Below are 20,820 nucleotides of genomic sequence, written 5' to 3'. Positions count from 1 at the left end.
TGTGCCTATGAATTTATTTTATTTTCCAACTCCTATTGTAACAATGTGTTTGGAGCCTTGTATTAAACTTTCAAGCTTTTCTACCCAACAAATAAATTTTGATCGATATTAATTTTAAAAAAAGTGAGTAAGTGGATGTCGCTCTGCTGTACATTATAGGTGGTGGGGTGGACCTCTGACTAGGGTAGGATAGATTTGAATGCAATGATAGGTATCTTTGTATACGAAAAACGATTCTGAACGGAGTTGATTTGTCAGTCTAGGATATATTATATTTAAATATTGTCATATATTCTATTTTGAAACAAATATTTTATTTTTCAATTGAATTTTGAACTACAAAATAATTTGCAAATATTCATGGTTTTGACGAATTTTTGTCAATATTTAAAATTCAAATGATAATAAAAATTTAATTTGAATTTCCGGTGGACATTTTTTTTTGTGATAAAGATTGACAAATTTGTAAGGAATCTTGTATTAAATTTTCAAATCTTAGATTTAAAAAGAAAATTTTTCATGAATTTCTAGCTTAAAACAATTTGCGAATTTTTACGTATTTTGTCAAAATTAAAAATTTGAATGCTTATAAAAAAAAAAAATTGTGAGTATAAATTTATTTTATTTTTCAACTGCTATTATAACATTATGTTAAGAGCCTTGTATTAAATTTTCAAGATTTTCTACCCAAAAAATAAATTTTTATCGATATTAATTTAAAAAAAACTAATAATGATCGAAAATTTCATATAAGCTATGAATAGTTCAACTTAAGTCAAAAAAATTTGAAAATTTCATGGTGGATAGTATTCACTTATATAAACATTTGGTGAAAATTTAATGTATCAATTGTGCGCCGTCCGCTCCTACTTTATAATTCGCGGTTAGCACTAACGACTCGCGTAGTGATGGACGGGAGTAGGATCTCCCACGGTGTACAAAACAAGTCTTTTAATAATATAATATTAATTAATTACTAATTATTAATTAATATGGTCGCCAGACATATATTGTCAACAATAAATATATATATATAATAATAATAATAATAATAATTACGCGGGCCCGTACGCGGAAAGACAATAATAAACAATAATATAGTATGTCAATCAAAAGGTTTGATTGCTTACACACACATACAATTTCAATGTACAACAATTAATACACAAAAAAACGGTGAAACCTGTGCTGCTGCTCCCCGTTGAATCCAGACTGGAACGGCGACAGTCTTTTGAGATGATGACGATGACAAATGATAATTTGATAGTCGCTGGAATACATCCGGAATGTAGTGAGCGAGTCTGACTCCAACTATCTCGAAACTACGACAATTGCCACTACACTTCACGGTATAATAAAAACTAGTTATGCTGTACACAGACACAAAAAAAAACACACATTGTAAAATTAATACATTCATCACTTCGTTCAGAATCTAAAAAACTAATAATGATCGAAAATTGCATATGCCTATAAATAGTTCAACTTGAGTCGAAAATTTTTTAATATTGCATGGTGGATATAATATATTTATATAAAACATTTGGTGAAAATGTCATGTATCTATGGTAATTTGTTTTAAAGTTACATCAAAAACCAAAATTGATTTTGTCGAAAATTGATTGTGCGTAAAATTTCCCGTGTTTCCCTTAATTTTTTTGTTTGTTTATCCCGATTATTTAGAAAAATATTAAGAATTTTTTACTTTTGACCCCCTTAAGTACCAACTAGATTCACTTTCTGATCGAAGTATCGAATGAGATGCTGAAGTCGAAAATCAAAGCACTTTTACCACAGAATAGATTAAATGCTTTTACTGTCCCAAAACGTGATGACAGACACGAAAAAAAACTCACATGGTAAAATCAATACATTCCTCGCTCCGCTCAGAATCTAAAAGTTTAGCAATATGCACACTAATTGTATATCCTTTAAAAAAATATATCAATTCATTTTTTAAAGTAGTATACAATTATTGTTTAAATCAAATTCAAAATAGTAATTAATTGTCAATGAACAAAAGCATACATTACTAAGGGACGTGATACCCGCTTGGCCGCATATGTGTCGTCTCCGTCTTTTAAGTGCATAACATGGCAATATTTACGCTCAGCTGCTCAGCAGAACACGTGTAGCTCTGTTAGTTTAAAATTTAAAATGAATTGAAATCTAATACATTTTAAAGGCAAGATAATTATCTAAGATGTAAAAACTATTTACTATTTTAAAATACTTATAACTCGCATCAAAATTAAAATATTATGAAAAGCCTATGAGGTTGTCTATATAATAATCTTACCTTTAAATTGTATTAGATATCAATATTTAATTCAAACTAAATTCCAAACTAACAGAGCTACACGTGTTCGGCTGAGCGTAAAAATTGGTATGTTGTACTACTTGTACTTGTAAGACGGATAAAACTCATGCTGGTGTCACCTCTTCTTAATAAATTAATTATTAATTTATTGTGAATTGTTTTTTATTCGTTTGAAGAATTTGGAGATTGCAGAATGTAGTCTTATATAATCAAGTATGTCCAAAACATCCAAAATACTTAAATACATAATTACTTATACATATTTAATAACATAAAAAAATAAAGATAATTTACATCATTACTCTAGTAGTTTCAAACAGTAAAATTATATTTTATTCTAGACTTTACAGAAAATTGGCAAATATAATAATTGTTATATTTTTTGTTAACAAAATTAATATTATTTTTATACGATAACTGGATAACTCTTTGTTTATGAATGCTTTTAATGCACTAGGTACCTAATAGTTTGGATTATTTAAAATATATTTAAAATTATAGGTACTTGTTTGTTATCGCCCCGCCAGTACACCGTATAAAATTTATCGCCCCGCCACTCTTGTTTGTTATCGCCCCTCCATAAATAAAAAAAAATATTTCAATGTATAATATTATGTTATTTTATTTTAATAGTTTTAAATATATAAATGTATAGTATAAAATTTAAATTCAAAAATGTAGAAAATATGTAGAAAAATGTAGAAAATATATTATGAATATATAGTTATAATGGAGGCCAGAATTCGGAAATATCTTTGAGGATAGTTTCAAATGCGTCTTGTTTTCCGAGACGTGTTCTCCACATAAACTCTGCCAAATATGATTCTAGAAAATTTCTGTTAGTCCCACGACGATTTTTATTGCCCCATTTAGCAGAACCCCACAACCTCTCAATATGTTGGGTGTGAGCCCCTGTGTCCGGATCGACAAAATTATACGTGTGGTTTACAGTATTATGTTTGAATCCCACTTGTTGCAAATTATTGTAACGAACTAATCGAAAATTATCATAAAAATGATAAAATTTAGTTTTCTCATTTTCTAAAATATATCACAAACGATTAGCAATAGCGATAAATTGTATGCGATGTACTGGAGGGGCGATAACAAACAAGAGTGGCGGGGCAATAAATTTTATTCGGTGTATTGGCGGGGCGATAACAAACAAGTACCCTAAATTCAAATTTAAAATGTATCATTGTACTTATTATTTCTTTCATACATAAAGCTGTTTTCCTCGTTTGAATTTTTGTAAATTATTTATTTTAATATTGTAATTTTTAATTTTTGAGCTTATTAGTCTTGTTAAAAGCGCTAATAAAGAAAAAAGATGAATTTTCTTCCATTAAGCCTCATCATACAATGAATAATGTAATTAAGGATCATGTAAATTTCAGAAGTAAAAGCTAACTTGGTAACTGAAGATCCAAAAAATTATTGTATACTAAATATTTACTGTGTTAAAGATATTTTATATTGAATTTTAGGTTAACACTGATAAGCCCTTTCAAAATAGATTGAAAAATGATTTTTTTTGATTGAAAAAAAAAGAATCAAAAAATGATCATATTTTTGGGCGGCCATAAGAGCTGTGTATTCCCTTATCAGTTTTCATTATGATTTAATCACAGACTTCTATAATAGTTAGTAAAGAATATGACGTCTGTGGATTTAATCCACGGTCAAGGGTGTATTTCTATAAATAGAAGATATCTTTCTAACATTCTAACTAGACCACAGAATAATTTATTATTCTGACTATTCTGAGACTAGACCGTGATTTAATCAGCTATTCTGTGGTTCATATCATAAAGTAATATTCATTGATATTAAACTATCTATGGTACCTAAATGGTAATATATGTATCACGGTGGATATCCACCTTGATATGTATATATAATGAAGTCTTGTATCACATGACATAATCCTTGAGTACAAATAGTACAAAATATGTACAATACAATATAATACATTGGATATTGTTCTGTGATATTGGATAAGTTTTTGTTCTATTATTATGACTTATGAGATAGTATATTATATTATAGTTATTAACAATAAATTATAGTAATTATACATTTTTTGCCCGTTGCCAGTCAGTAACCATGTTGTTTTATATAATATATATAATATATTAATATAACATAATTATATTGTTTCATTTAATTATCTTTCTCAAGACCGGCCACTGCATTTGTGGTCGTGTCAGTGTGTCGAAAAAAACCGTCATAAATGTGATGGAAGCTACTACCAGCCCTGAGCTGTAAAATGATAAAAAATAAGATAATATGAGCCCAATAGGAAAAATAATAGTTAACTCTAAATATGTGAAAAATACTTTTTAAAATGTGTGTTTATGCAATAAAAATTGGAGGATCACTTTTAATAGGTAGAAACGATTTAAAAACAATTAATTATTCGCCCATTTATAACACAACAAACATTAGGTACGGATAAATTTGAAAATGTAAAAAATTTTGACAAATTATTCAAAGTTGAAATAAGTACCTACCTTTAATAAATACTAAACATCATTAAAAATTAAAAAGGGAGCTATACTCAAGATTTACAATCCAAGATTGGTTTATTATTTTTTTATTCATCTTTTAAAAACTTAAAAAAGCAATTAAAACTTGTATTAAATTATACCTTACAACATGTACATTGCTAACTTCTACTTTACTAACATTTTTATAAATTGTATTAAAAATTGCATCATTTAATCAGTAATACTATGGTAATGGTTCATACTATGAGTATAAATTGCCATGATGAAAACAAAACCTTAATTCTGTCATGTAGTCTATGTAGCCTGTTTGATATGTTCTAAATCAAACATCGTTCAATAATATATAATAACTTGCATTGAAAGGATGTCAAACATAATCATTATTCATGTGGTCTAATGTAAGCAATTCAACAAAATTGTATACAAATTACAAATTAAAATATATATAAGAAGTAAATAATATTTTAAGTAATTTACAAGAGGTCATGTATAGGCACACTAATTGATGAAAACATAGTCACTTAAAATGGTCAAATATTATTAAAAAATGATTTTAGAGAAAAAATTATATAATAAAAATACTACAGATGAAATTTGTTTAATATTACCTAGGATTTTTGACATATTAATTTTTAAGTAGGAATATTCCTTTAAAGGATATATAAAATTAAAATTGTTCAACAATAGTTACATTATATCGGCATACACTTTGGAGAAACACATTTTTCTCTAGGTAAGTGTCTTTGACCCTAAGTGTAATTTAGATGATTCTCTGCCATGTAACTATTGATATGTTAAGCCTTATATTAAGTTCTTGTCTTAAAATAAAGAAAGTTTATACTTAATCAAACTCATTAGATGTGAGCTTATTTCATTGTGATTCTTTGATTCTAATTGTTAGTGTACAATAATGTGTAGGCTGCTGACATCCTCTAAATAACTGATTTAACACATCATAATAATTCCATAAAAAGTTAGCTTATTTAAAATTTATTTATATTATAATATATTTCTTAAAGTAATTACATAATTTACAAACATATTGTTAAAATTTCAATTGGTAAGACTTAGAAATTAATCTAAAACAACAAAGGGGCGAGTGATAAAACAGTTGTCATTTGATTTCATTTTGAATTTGTTGCCATTTCTGTACCAGTGACGATACATATTTTTGTTTTAATCCCAGACCTACATCCAATTTCCCTACCTGTAAAAAAACCATAGTAAACAGTTAACATTATATTATTTAAATATTTTGTTATATAATAACTTATAATTAATTCTTATTTTATTCACATTCATAAATATAATATTGAATATTTTTTAAACAATTGATTTAATTATGCTATAAAATGTATGAGCTCATTTAAGGGTTTAGTTGGTTAAACAAGACTATTACACCTATCTTTAATAAGATACATATTCAACTTAAAACATATAACTATATAATAAAGATATATCATAAATACATTTATGTATATTTAAATGTTTTGGACAGTAACCTTCTAAAAATAAATTGTATATGTTTTCAATGGAGGTGGACATTATTTTAACGTTATATTACATATTGTACACCACTTTGACTGCCATGTGCTGATGTGTTTGAAAGAAGTTTAATAATATAAATTTTTTTTTTTAAATATACTTATTATATCAAAAAATGTATAATGATTCCCACTACGTCATGGCAATATTTTTGATGCATTGTTGTAATGCCATGAATAAGTTGATATTATAAAGCCAAATTCTGTTATGGCTGCCAGCGGTCATGTGGCATGGTAATTATGATCAATTGTGGCCACCAGCAGTCGCAAGAGTATACCCTTACGAGCTGACAGAAGGGTTGAAGTAAACATAATTTCACAGTAAGCTACTAAGTGGTGATATTGACTCTCTGTCCCTCTTAAATTGCATCAACTTTAAAATCACATCGTTTTTCTATAAGGCTAAGTCCTCCTTTCTTATTTCTACTAGCACCACTAACTATACCATGGACCAACCCCTTATTATGGTGATGAAAATTGTCATTGAGGAAGCATCATTTTGGATCAATTATCCATGTATCACTATAGTAGTAGTGCTACTATTATTATTGTTATTGTAATTACGAGTATTATTATGTTATAAATTGATTATACTTATTTTACTTGTTACAATTTTATCAATATCTATGTATCACCAAAATACCAACTCACAACTAAGATTTGCTAACATTATTAGAACTTAATCAATTTAAATTATTGTATAATGAACCAAATATTGCTTCATTGTACTATTATAACTTTTTAATAAATAAATAAATAATATAGTATAAATCTAAAAAGCTCATAACACTCTAAAAATATTAATGCATCAGTGATCAGTGTTGAAATATTGCGGACAGACCATGACTAAATAAATAGACACAATTTGATTATAAAAAAACTATGTGATATACAAGGAAAGAGTATGCGTATCACAAAAATATGATCTATTTATTTAGATATGAGACAGACTATGAGGAAATAATTTATCCATTTTGATAATTTCTACCAGTTGAAATGATAAAAAAAATATAAAAACCTTTTTCTTCTTTTTTGGTTTTACAATATCTTTTTCTTCTTCAAGAGTGTTTTTTAATGTATAAGTAGGTGTTTTTAATTTTGACTCAGTTTCAATAATTTCAGGTGGTGGAACAGCAATCATTGTTTCAATTTGTCCAGCTGGTTTTGATTCAAACTGAGCAAGATCGGCATAAAATGAATTCAATTCATATGATAGTTCGTCTCCAGGGATTGGTGGCTATAAAAAAAAAAAAAAAAACTAAATAACAGTGAAATAAGATTATCAAACGCAATTGTGTTTTCCATACAACAATAATTTCTGTGTCTTCTTTATGGTTATCTTCATCGATATCCATGTCTACTGGTTCAGGATGACAAGAATTTTGATCGGAAATATTTGGAGGAGGAGGAGTGCTTGAATTAGATATCATAGGTGGTGAAGGGGTACATTCAGATTCCTCGGTTGGATATTGCCATTGAGTACGGCCATCAACATCATTCTGATAGTAATACCGCGTGTTAATTCTAAAATAATATCCAAAATAAAACATTATAAAACAAACAGTATTAATAGTTTTGAAAAGACATTTTAAAATTAAAAAAAATATGCTTAAAATATTTATACTAACATTTTTTCTTTTTTTTTTTTTTCGTAAATTTACATAGCAATTTATAATATAAAACTTTATTGAATAATAATACTTATGTTTGACTCAAATAACCATTTTAATAATGAAAAAATGTTGTTGTAGAGCCTGTTGGAGACAAACCTGTCTTGTAGATATTAATTCTGCCATATTATTCCACCTGCGCTTAACACGACTCATATGCAAATCATACAACTGAATACTATTAAATATAAAGTAGTAAAAATATAATATTATTACAGAAATAATTAATTAATTTGCATATTTCAAGTCAATTTTGTTGATTTTCGTTGTTTCATCTGCACTGAAGTTGAACATGTCTTGTGTAGATGCATCCCCACATACATACCTACTTGTTTTCTGATGAATAGAATAAATACTGTTTTAGCCTTTATCACAAAATATTTTCACTATTGATAATCAATAGTACTTCTATTATTTTGTTGAAAAATTCTCAATAAAAATAAACCCCCTTCTAAATGAATATTAGTAAATAAAATACATGTTTTGATTTTTTTGTAAAGAAATATTTTGTTAGTCCATAATTTTAACAAATTACAAGACACATACTTGTCCCATTGGCATGTCCATCCGTCCGGTGTAACTGACTCTTCTAAAGTACATAATTCAATAGCCATTTCATCCAACCACTTTGAGAAATATTCATCATTCAAACAACTATCTTTCCATGCTTCCATTAAAGTCTAAAAAACACAAAATATTATTGAAAATTTAATAGAAGAACATAAAATTTTGGTTTAAAATTTAAGTACATTAACAGATAATATTGTTTAGTAAGATTAATGTATCATAAAACATTTTTAAATAACTATTTAATAATTATACAGTTATATAATTTAATATTTCACAAAGAAAATTCATTTTTAAAAACACATTAAACTTACATCAATTTTAATAGTCATAACTTGAACTGAAGACATTTTTTCACTATTTTCACAATCTGACAGAAAATGTAATTTGGATGAGATCAGTAAGGACAAATCTTCAATATGGTTTTTATCTAAAAGTAAAATTAAAATTACTATATCAATAATTAAAAATCAACTAATATTAGTTTAAAATAATCAATAATGCATTACATTTTTTCATATCCAAGTTTTTAATAGTATCTTTTTCATGTTTTTTGAAAACATTATTCTTATTTAAGTTATGATTATCATGTACATTTATTGTTTCGCCTTTAACAAAATTGATAGAACCTCCATTTTTGTGTTTGGATGAGACAGAATAACCAAATCCAATTTTAATGTTAGCACATGGGTCTTGGACATATGCAAGTGTTTTCTCAGTTGATTCGCTTTTTTGGTCATCTATAATATATGCAAAAATAATATTTTTAGTATATTACAAAATAGATAACTAATCATATACAGATACATATACAAGATGATTCTCCAAGCATGCTAACCCATTTTTTCTTTAATAATGAAGTTATTCAGAATCTGATTTTTGGAATCTTTAAATATACTCAGACTATGTTTTAAATAGTTGAGAATTTTTTTAAACACTTATCCTGTGGCAATACAAACTTTTGTTTTTCAAATGAAAACCCTTTTTTTACTCCAAATTATTTAGCAGATATTTTTTAGAAAATTTTGATGTATCAAAATCAAAATTCAAACGAGTAGTTTCCTAGTTATTAAAATATTTGTTCAAAAGATTAAAGGATGGTACAAAAAATCTCAAGAATTTGAAAATATGATGTTTGAGTATATTTAAAGATTCCAAAAATCAGATTTTAAATAACTTCATTATTAAAGAAAAAAAGGGGTGAGCATGCTTGGTAAATCATCCTGTATAATTCTCCATTATCAAAATAGGTATTGTTATTAAGTTTATGAATACTTTGAAATATTTACCTAAATCTTCAAGATCATCTTCACCATAATTAGCAATTAGATTAATAGATTTAAATGAATTTTCTTTCAAAGAATCTGAAGTCGAATTGTTTATTTTTTCATCGGTATTTAAATGGTATTTAGAATTTGAATCATTTTCAATAGATTTTGAATGTAGTTTACCAATTGCATTAGCATCCAACTGAACAATTAATTTATTTTCTTCTCCAGTATTATTGTTTGATATAGAATCTACATAATCAGGGGGTACTTCACTTTTTAAAATATCAAGTATATCACCAGTAGTTTTCTTTTCTGAAGATTTTGATGTATTAGATTTTTCTACTAAATAATCTGGAGGTACTTCTTTGTCTATAATGTCTAAAATATCAGGCTGACCATTTGTTTCACACAAACCAGGTGATTTAGCTTTAGATAATTTATCCAATTCCTTTTGTTTGAACATTTCAGCCTTTTGTTGCAACCTTTGAAGTATAGTAGTTTTTTGATCCTTATCATCTTCATTTTCATCCTCACTAGAATCACTTCCATAAGCCACCAATGAACTTAAAACTTTAGATTCTAATTTAGATTTTTTAGAACCATTACATAAATTTGAATCAAGGGTAGGTAAGGAATCACTTGAAAGCCGTTTTCTGGAGTTTTTTGTCTTGTTTTCAACATCTAAAACATAATTTTAGCAATTAATATTACAACATATACTTTGATTTATTTTATCATTCCTCAAGATAATTATTATAATTCATAATAATATATAATCATAGTACACTAATTTGAAATGTTATCAATAATGTCCAACATACCTTGATTTTCAATACTGTGTACAGCTTCATAATGTTCAGGTTTTTCCCATGTGACTTTATTTGTTTGGGTATTCCAATAGTAAATAAAACCTGATACATCATCATAACATTCCTGCCATACTACATTAAAAAAAAAAAAACATAAATCATGCATTAGTTATGTTTATCAAGTATAAGTGCTCAATATCCATTAATTAAGAGGACACTCATGTTACCCGCATGTTTGTCTCTACATATTTTAAGCGAGTTATAAGTATTTTATGTTGTATTTTTAAACTATTATAACTCGCTTTAAAATTCAATTATATTGAAAAGCCCTAGAGATTGTCTAAACAATATTCTTACCTTTAAATTTTATAAGAGGTAAAATAACTCTAATTTTAAAACTAATGGAGCTAAACATGATTTGCTGAGTGTAAAATATGTTATTTAAGTATTTGTAAAGCTAAGACAACACATGTGGATATCACGTCCTCTTGATCAACATTTCAAGATGGCAAAAAATAATTTAAATATTTTACATTAGACATAGGTAAGAGGTAAGTACTATTGTTGAATATAACCTTGAATGTAATACAACTATTATACAAATGTTTATTTCATTCAAAACATATACTTAAGGCTTTGTCCAGACCAAAGAAAAATTTGTCGAAAACAAGTGTTTCCGACATGTCGTCGACAATGTTTCTGATTTCCCATCATAAGCGGTAACATAAATATTTGTCGATGACAGTGTCAGCAATATATGTTCCCAAAAAATTTTTCTTGGTCTGCACCGAGCTTAACATTTATTATGATTTATGATTAATATAGAAAAAGATAAAAATAAATAATGCTGGGTTCTATCATTGGATGGCATTCCTATTACTATAATTCACAGTTGTGAATTATTTTTACTTTTATTCTCTAATTTACTTCTTATGCCTTGTAGCATAGATTGCAATTATTCTTTTTTAAATATTAAAAAAAATATATCGTTTATTATAAGAAATTATAAATAAAATAACAAAATAAGGAACTTTTCCATTACGTCAACTACTGTTGGTCTTAATTTTGTTATATCGACTACCACCTCTAATGCCACGATTACTGCTAGTCAAAAGTCCGTTGTAGCCAACTGCAGTCATTGCCTTTGTATATTGTTATAAGCTAGTTTAGTACTTTAAGTGAATTAGTTAGCCATATCACCCTATCTAACTTTGGAGTTTTCCCAAACTGAAAAGTAAAAAACATAAGAGAACCAGAGTAGATCGTTTGGGGGAGTTTATCCATTTGATAACATATATTGAAATATTTCTAAAAATAATGAAAAACAAGAATATCATGGAAAAAGGCTACTGTTCAAAATCCAATATGCCAGATGTATTTTTATCACCTCCCATAGGAACTTTTAGAAATCCATGTATAATTTCTTTTGATTTAATTTTATTTATTCTGTCGTTATACTGACATATGTTATACTTATATAAATGACAATTTGTCCTCGCTGTAAATTTCCATATAGTTCACTTTATAAATCAACAGGTTCATTATACTTCAATTTTAATACATCTACCAACTCAAAGACGTCTCAAACACGGCATTCCAGATGATCTTATTAGCTAGTTACTACAATATTATTCACGGCATCAGGCAGTAATTGGGAAACGGAAAAGTACCCCAAAATAATACAATAAGTTAAAACTAATAGTTTCTATTAATAAGTACAAACCATTGTCAGAATTATTAAGTTCAGTTGCATTCATAATCTGTTCTTTGACATTACTAACGTAATTTTCAACTTCTTTAGACTCTGTAAACATAAATTAATTAGTTACAGCCGTTACAGGTTATAAATACTTTTTAACTATATACCTAATAGATATAATTAATATAGTATTAGGTATTGTCATTACTCATTATAAATAATTAATAATTGTACCAATATCACAACTTTTTAAGACTTCATTATATTTTTTACTATTTATTAAGCCTAGTTACATTATAATTGTCTAAGAAATACCACCAATTGTATGCAACAAAGCAATTAAACGTAGTATAAGAAAAAAACATAAGTAACTAAAAAGTGATTAGGATAACATGTCATGGTACTTAGCATAGGCATAGATGATAATTTATAAAAAAAGTCTACTTATAGCTCATTATATTTCTGACAGACAACATAATATGTTCTAAAAATATATAAATTTATGGGATGGGAGGCTAAACTAAATTTCAGGTGGGCTGCCTATATTCCGCTTAGATACCCCTACGATACTTAGTTGATTTAAAATCACTCAATAACAATGAAAATTGATACACCCTGGGTTGTGAGAAATAATGTATTGATTATGTGTTCCGTAACAATCAGGAAAAAAACCAGTGTTATTAGTATTAAATTATAGTTTTGAAGATAGTAAGTACAGTTACAACCAATCAGCCTAAACAGCAAGAGATTTTGTCGACTTACCACCATCTGAAGCAGAGTGTGTCATGTCCAATTTCAGTTTTCTTCTGTTCATTGCGGTAACAGCGACGGTACTCTGCGAGATAAGAGATTTGTCAGATGGAAAGGTGAAATCTGTTCGTGAAACCATAAATAGTCGACGATGTAGATTCGACCAGAAGTTAGACCCGAACGTATTTTTATTGAGAAAGCGCAAGAGTCGGGAAAACTGTTTATTATTATTAGTGTTACTGTTAGCGGTAGTGTCAAAGACAACTGATACCGGGCAATGGGCAAGTCTCGTACTTAGAATAATATGCATACACGGTTACTCGATGATGATTCAGATGATACGATTTTCTATTATTCCGATCTTCAACAACTATAACATTAATATTAAATTGTATATTAATTTACATTCACTGGACACCACAACATTCATTATGACGTTTTGTTCTCTTCTAAGTTCTCTAACAACTTAGGTTTGTATTTTGTAGTTCTGAATTATAATACAACTAATGTGTAAGACGTGGAATGAGAAGTGAGAACCATGGACGGAAGACAAGTAGTAAGTACGGAAACGGAACACACTACACAGAAAATTAATAATTAATAATTATTATCATTTATCGCACGACGGACCGTGATAAGGGCCAGCGGATTGTTCAGCGCGTAACATATTCTTACATCATACAGATACAGTCAGTGACCACTGACATAATATTCATACCCCAGTATACCATCATATACCACGTCAGGTCGAGGCGATTACTATTTTCTACTATGGACGAGACCACTCGCCGTACAATGTGACCAACCGACGACATCTGATGCTATATTTAGTATTATCACAGATTATATAAAATAATATTATATATTATAATGTTCTGTGATCATATACTATACTATTATCAGTCATTTACGCATGCGCAGTAATAGCCAAGCTCTAGCGTTTTCAGTCATTATGGCTTCATATCAATACACAAGCATAATATACCGAGTGGCTACATCCATAGTATATTATCTAAGGGAATTGGAGTACTTATCATTGCACTGGGTGCAAAAAAGTGGTGTAGTGCATTGAGGTGAAACATAAAAAAGTCCACTCAATGCACATTAATCTTGCCGATGAAATATCAAAATATGCACTGGTGCAGTCAGTGGAGCGTAGTAGAAAACGCCATAAAAGTGTTTTTGTGCAACCCATTGATATATTATAATATTATATTGATATATTGTTTCATATTACATTCTGTAGTGTGACCGTGCTTCAGTGCGTGTACGAAAACATCATTATCAACTGCAGCTGCAAGCCGAATGTACCAGTCCAGCAGCTGCTACTGTGGTACTAATACTAAACTACTAACTGTGACCTGTGGGACACTGGGACTGTCTTGTCCGTGTCTAGTATTATCTATTTATCTCCTTATAGAGAGCCCATTTCATAATTGATGATTTTACTATTTTAGTTTTCCGAGATTTCGACTCTGGCAGTCTGCCAATCTATTGTGTACTGTGTGTAGTTAACTACCCTCTGCCGAGTCTGCCGTAGACGATACGTGCTTTCTTCTGTTTTTGGCACGGATAATTACCTGTCATTTCTCTCCTCTGATCGATATGATATAATATTATCATTAATTTTATACATTATACCCCACGTGTTGACACTCCGACCGGTCGATACTCTCCCAACCGCACGCCCGTTCGCTCATCGTCTTAGTTTTCGCGCGCTGTGAGACACTAATGCATACAACGTGAACACGCAATGCAGTATACTTCAACTAAAAACGGTAATTCAATTATTTTTTTTCAGTTGGGATTAAAACCAACGGTGTAACTTCAATAATATTTCCTGTCATCGCCGCTTTCGTCCCGATTAACAATTTATTCTGATTCTTGCTTACGCCGGTTGTCGGTCGCGCGGTTCGACGCATAATCAATCCTATGTTGATCAATTATGCATGCAACACATTTCCGTAATATCGTTTGAGCGTTATATCTCATTACTATTATTATTATTACTACTCTAAAGACACTCGATGTAGCGCACGTCGAGAGAGTAGATTAGTTGAACAATGTCATATTGTCATTACACGACCAGTTTTCGTTTACGCAATAAGGTGCCTAAAAAGTAATAATTATAACGAACCGCCGTCGTCGACCTCGCACAGTTACACAGGTTTTTCGTTTCGAGTTCCACCACAACTCTTCATTATAGTTCTCAGAAACCAAATCGGATGATACTCATTATTAAAGATACCGCTCGACGTGCCAAACCTTCGGTATTCGAGATTCACTTAAATAATGTTAATAACTATACCTGGCTACCTATCGTTTTTATTATTTTGCCGGCCGTAACTATTCAATGAAATAATAATTTTTTCAATATTGTAATATTCAATTATCAATCCTTCGAATCCAACTTCACGCTATAATTGATCAATTAATATTGTAAGTACACGTTTTTGAAGTATCTCAGGAAGTTTATTAGCATGTTTTAATTAAAATATCTATAGGGTATGTAGGTATTATATCATGATGATTTGACAAATAATAAAATAAAAAATCTGTTAAAATTAGATATTTAAGATCTAAAACATCCATATTTTTTTCCATATCTGCTTTCATCTTTATAAATTAAACCTTTTTTTCTGAATAATGCAAGACTAATTTGTGCTCACTTAATATTGCGCAGCACCTTTTATATTACATATATTATATAGGAAACAATAATGAATGCTAAATATCAAGCTACCTAATTAACACATTTTTTTTTAAAAATTATAATGAATATAAATTACTAACTGTACCCACCTATTTTAATTTGAATATATTAGGTTAATGGTTAGGTACATGACAAGACTAACATGTGGACAATTTAAATAATTCCATTAGTTTTGTACAATGTATACTGTATCTATATAATTTCTACCTACCTTTCATTAATGTGTCTTATTTATTATCATAAACAATTTATAATTCATCGTATTATGAATATTTAGTAATGCGTTATAGTTGTAGAAGAGTTAGTATCAAAAACTATATAACAAATAACCTAAAAATTGGAATACTCACTTAGCTAAATCACTGAACTAAATATTATTATATTTAGCCACATAATAGGTACGTCATCAGAATTACATAACAATGGTTGAAAAAAATAATATTTATTCCGTTGATTAAATCATTAACATCATATTATAAAATTATTTTTACTCGGTACCTATAAAAATATATGATTATAATTAGTTATACCTATATTATGATATTTTACATAGTTGACCTCAATTGTAGATATCAAGCAAAATTATTGTTAATGAAATGTTACAAACTAGGGATCATAAACTCTATATATATAATTTTTTCATCTAGCATATGCTTAGGTAATATGTTTAGTTATATATGGTACCTACTTACAATTTTTGTGTACTGTGAAAAATTTCTCCTGAAATAGTTTTAACTTGTGACTACACAGAATTGTTCAACAAAAAATAAATTATTGTGTTCCAGAGCTCCTGATTATGTTACGACCTTAGACCTCATAACAATGCTACTGATAAACGACTATAAGTTTGAAATAACCAGCACTGTCGCGATCATGTTTATTATCATCATGTACACTTCTAGTCATGCTTTTCGTTATTACGCCAAATATACCATATTTACAGTATTGTCATATATCTCTGCAACTGTATTCATACCATTAATGTTATGGAAACCAAGGGACTACAGGAATGGATTGTAAATAAATGTAAATGTTTGCAAAAAATATCTAGTTTAATATTTTATTTATTATTTCATCAGATTACCAGCATGGGGTGAACGCCAAGTATCAAAAATATTAGGGATAACATGGGAAATGAAGGGTAAAGAAAATATTGTTCAAAATTCAGGTTGTGTTGTTTTGATCAATCATCAAAGCTGTTTGGATTTATTAGGTAAAGGAGTTACTTGTGTGAGTTTTTATTGTAAATAATAAACACGGTATATTTTTTGATTTACTGTTTTTTCAGTATTGTCTGAAATATATCCGGTAATGGAAAAATGCACCGTTATCTCCAAGAAAGAAATATTTTACTTTTGGCCTTTTGGTCTAGCGTCGTGGTTATGGGGAACAATATTCATTGACCGTCTAAATGCAGAAAGTGCTCAGAGGACCCTTAATAAAACTGGAGAAGCTATTCGTCAAAAACAAGTAATTACAGCTAACAGTATAATCCTTTTCTAGAGCACAGTTGTTTTCTTAATTTATTTTGATGTCCCAATGAATATTTTGATGTTTCTTATATAATAAGCATTAAGAAGTAGTGAAAGTACATAATTAAAATGAAAAGGGTAGTATATTTTAAAAATCTTTTGTTTAAATTAAATTCAGTATTGGTAATTTCTTACATTTATTTTCACTTATTTTTTAACAGGCAAAGCTTTGTATGTTTCCTGAAGGCACAAGGCACGGTGGACCAGAACTTTTAAATTTTAAAAAGGGTGCATTCCATGTTGCTATTTCAGCTCAATGTCCAATACAGCCAGTAGTTGTGACACAATATTTCTTTTTGGATCACGGAAAACGTACATTTGATCCTGGTAAATGATAATTGTTGACTGTTAAATGTTAATCCTATTATCTTTTACTTATTAAAATCAGTTACTGCTATTATATGTGCGTTATTATGCAGCGAGGGCTAAAATTAATTTTCAAAAATATTTAAATTATATTTGTTGTGTCAAAACAGTGCATACAGAAATAAACTAATCATATTAGGTAGTTTTTTATTAGAGATAGATAAGTTTAAATTCAAACCATTGAGAGAACGTAACACTGACATTTGTTGTCTCTTACATGTGTATGATAAACCAAATATGAGCTCAGCAGATCACTTTTAGCTTCATTAGTTTAAAATGAGACTGAATCAACTTGATTAAACTTGATGGCAAGAACATTGTCTGTGTATGAAGTTTTTTTGCAACACTAAATTTTTTTAGCAAGTTTTGCATGTATAAAATAGCATAAATAAGAATATTAATAACTCACTTTAAAACTGAACTATCATTAAAAATCCACATGCAAACACAGATAATGTTCATACCATTAAGTTTCATAAGAGATCAATTCATTCTAATTTTTAAACTAGCAAAGCTACATGTGATCAACTGAGGGTAAATTTGGTATGTTGCGCACTTGTAAGGAGACTACAAATTCCAGTATTTACGTCCTTTTAAATTACAGTGAAAACTCGCTTTAACGAATCTGAAGAAACCATGTGATTTATTTCGTTATTGAGACTTTGTAATAGAGAGTAATTAATAGGTTTTAAATCAAATCAACCATTATAACTTATAAGTTAACTTAATTATGTAAAATAGAGTTTTTCGTTGTAACGAGTTTTGTTATAAAGAGTTTTCACTGTATATTATTTTGTCGTAGTGATGGCGTGTATGAAGCCGATTTTAATGCTAAGTTTTTTGGTTTAAAGGTATTTACTTTTAATTTTTAATTCCATGAAAATTATATAATTCTTAGTATTATTACTGCTAATATACATTATGTTATTTAAGGTCATGCAGTCATAACAATATTGCCTCCAATACCCACTGAAGGTATGACCAAAGATGACTTAACTGGTCTTATTGAGAAGTCTAGAACTTCAATGCAAGAAGTATACACAAAATCTTCAGCAGAATTGAAAACAAAATATTATAATGACAGCTAAAACTATATTGATTTTGCTTCATGTGAATATTTTACTTTCAATATTTTAGTGTGTTTAAACGTGATAAAGTATTTTTGTAACTATAAATAAACATCAAGCTTATAGTTATTCAGTACTAATAATGTGTGCTTTACAGTATTTTTATTTTTTGACAAAATATTTTTTATTTTTTTGTTAAGACATACAATATCGTAATTCATGAACTTTAAAATATTTATGGTCTTTTCATTTTTAAATAGCATTTGTCACGCTTTGAAATAAAAATATTCAAATGTGTTACTCTATTTTTGAAATTATAAAAAAATGTTATTTTTTACTAAGAAAAATAATATACTGAATTAAACGAGCATAAGTTGTTTGCAAGATTAAAGAACCTACTTATATATTTTCACCAAAAATTACTATTTGTATTTTATAAGCTGTTGTCAAACAATTTTCTTAACTAATCACAGATTTGTAAATGTATGTCTACAATGTACAGTTTGTATTTTTATTTTAAAAATAAATTTTAGTCCCTTTTAAGTGTATTTGTTTTTTTTTTTTATATATATACATTTTAATTAAAAGGGGGGCAAGTTTATGAAAATAATTAAGTCAAGTTAAAAGTTAACAAGTTATAAATTTAAGTTGATATGGGAAAAAATATTTACTTAACTCAGTTTAAAAAAAGTTAATCTATTTTTAAAATTATAGAATGTAAATCACATGGAGAGTGACTGTGTTTGTATATACCAATTAAAAATCAATAATTCAATATACAAAATTATTTTATCAAAAAAAAAAAGAACGAATTTTTGTGATTTTAGAGTATTGCATTATTTTTATTTTATATTAATATTTACGTATAAACCACAATCGTCTAAAAGTTTTTAACTTTATGGATTATTTTTAAATTGACTGCGAAAAGCTAAGTTTAAAGTTTAAATAAATTAACTAACTTTTTAACTAGTTAATCTTTGCATTTTATACATTTTTAGATTCTGAGCGGAGCGATGAATGCATTGATTTTACCATGATGTGTGTTTTGTTTTTTGTTTTTTTGTGTCTGAAATCACGTTTTGGGGCAGTAAAAATGCTTCGATTTTTGACTTCAGTACCTCGTTCGATCAGAAAGTAAATCTAGTTAGTACTTTGGGAGGGTCAAAAGTAAAAAAATTTTAATACTTTTCTAAATAATCGAGAAAAACAAACTAACAATAAAGGGAAAAACGGGAAATTTTACGCACACTCATTTTTCGACAAAATCGATTTTGGTTTTTGATGTAACTTTAAAACAAATGACCATAGATACATGAAATTTTCACCGAATGTTTATATAAGTATATTCTATCCACCATGCAATTTTCAAACATTTTCGACTTAGTTTAACTATTCATAGGCATTTGAAATTTTCGATCATTGTTAGTTTTTTTAAAATTAATATCGATAAAAATTTATTTATTAGGCAGAAAAGCTTGAAAATTTAATACAAGGCTCTTAACATATTGTTACAATAGCAGTTGAAAAATAAAATAAATTCATAGTCACAATTTTTTTTTATAAGCATTCAAAGTTTGAATTTTGACAAAATACGTAAAAATCACAAAAATTCACAAAATATTTTAAGCTAGAAATTCATAAAAAATTTTCTTTTTAAATTTAAGATTAGATTTGAAAATTTAATACAAGATTCCTTAAAAGTTTTTCAATCTTTATCACAAATAAAAAGTCCACCGGAAATTCAAATTAAATTTTTATGAGCATTTGAAATTTAAATTTTTACAACATTGGATTTTCACTTTTAGCGATTTCCTTATTTTGGTGTAACTCTAAAACAAATGACCGCAGATACTTGAAATATTGTGTTACAAATACTAAATAACTAAAGAATTACTGTTTCTGTGTTAAAGTTTAAAATTAACTTAGTAAATAGCAAGTTATTAACTTATTAACTAAATAATTTCACTAACCTTCCCAGTCTTTAAAACAATATTTTATATTA

At 27.9% G+C, this 20,820-nt stretch overlaps 2 protein-coding genes across 4 annotated transcripts; one reads left to right on the top strand and one right to left on the bottom strand.

Moving 5' to 3' along the window:
• Positions 1–5,804: 5,804 nt before the first annotated feature.
• Positions 5,805–13,743, bottom strand: LOC107161353 (uncharacterized). The gene is made up of 10 exons (XM_015507726.2): positions 13,153–13,743; positions 12,415–12,495; positions 10,704–10,823; positions 9,901–10,563; positions 9,121–9,351; positions 8,926–9,041; positions 8,591–8,724; positions 7,682–7,898; positions 7,393–7,611; positions 5,805–6,037 (listed from the first exon to the last, which is right to left on the bottom strand). The coding sequence occupies exons 1-10, from the start codon at positions 13,448–13,450 to the stop codon at positions 5,945–5,947; spliced, it is 2,172 nt and encodes a 723-aa protein (XP_015363212.2). The 5' UTR covers positions 13,451–13,743; the 3' UTR covers positions 5,805–5,944.
• Positions 13,744–14,207: 464 nt separating this feature from the next.
• LOC107161346 (1-acyl-sn-glycerol-3-phosphate acyltransferase beta-like) lies at positions 14,208–19,361 on the top strand. Of its 3 annotated transcripts, none has more exons than XM_015507717.2 (6): positions 14,208–14,473; positions 16,639–16,869; positions 16,933–17,066; positions 17,142–17,323; positions 17,547–17,712; positions 18,685–19,361. In XM_015507717.2, the coding sequence occupies exons 2-6, from the start codon at positions 16,676–16,678 to the stop codon at positions 18,837–18,839; spliced, it is 831 nt and encodes a 276-aa protein (XP_015363203.1). In that variant the 5' UTR covers positions 14,208–14,473; positions 16,639–16,675; the 3' UTR covers positions 18,840–19,361. The 3 variants fall into 3 exon arrangements, with proteins under 3 accessions (XP_015363203.1, XP_015363200.1, XP_015363202.1); XM_015507714.2 differs by lacking the exon at positions 14,208–14,473 and adding an exon at positions 14,485–14,918; XM_015507716.2 differs by lacking the exon at positions 14,208–14,473 and adding an exon at positions 14,941–15,579.
• Positions 19,362–20,820: the final 1,459 nt, after the last annotated feature.

Source organism: Diuraphis noxia, unplaced genomic scaffold (assembly GCF_037042655.1).
Source record: "Diuraphis noxia isolate RWA-SAM2 unplaced genomic scaffold, SU_Dnox_SAM2 contig0004, whole genome shotgun sequence".
Lineage (NCBI taxonomy): Eukaryota > Metazoa > Arthropoda > Insecta > Hemiptera > Aphididae > Diuraphis > Diuraphis noxia.
This window is presented reverse-complemented; position numbering and strand designations above follow the sequence as displayed.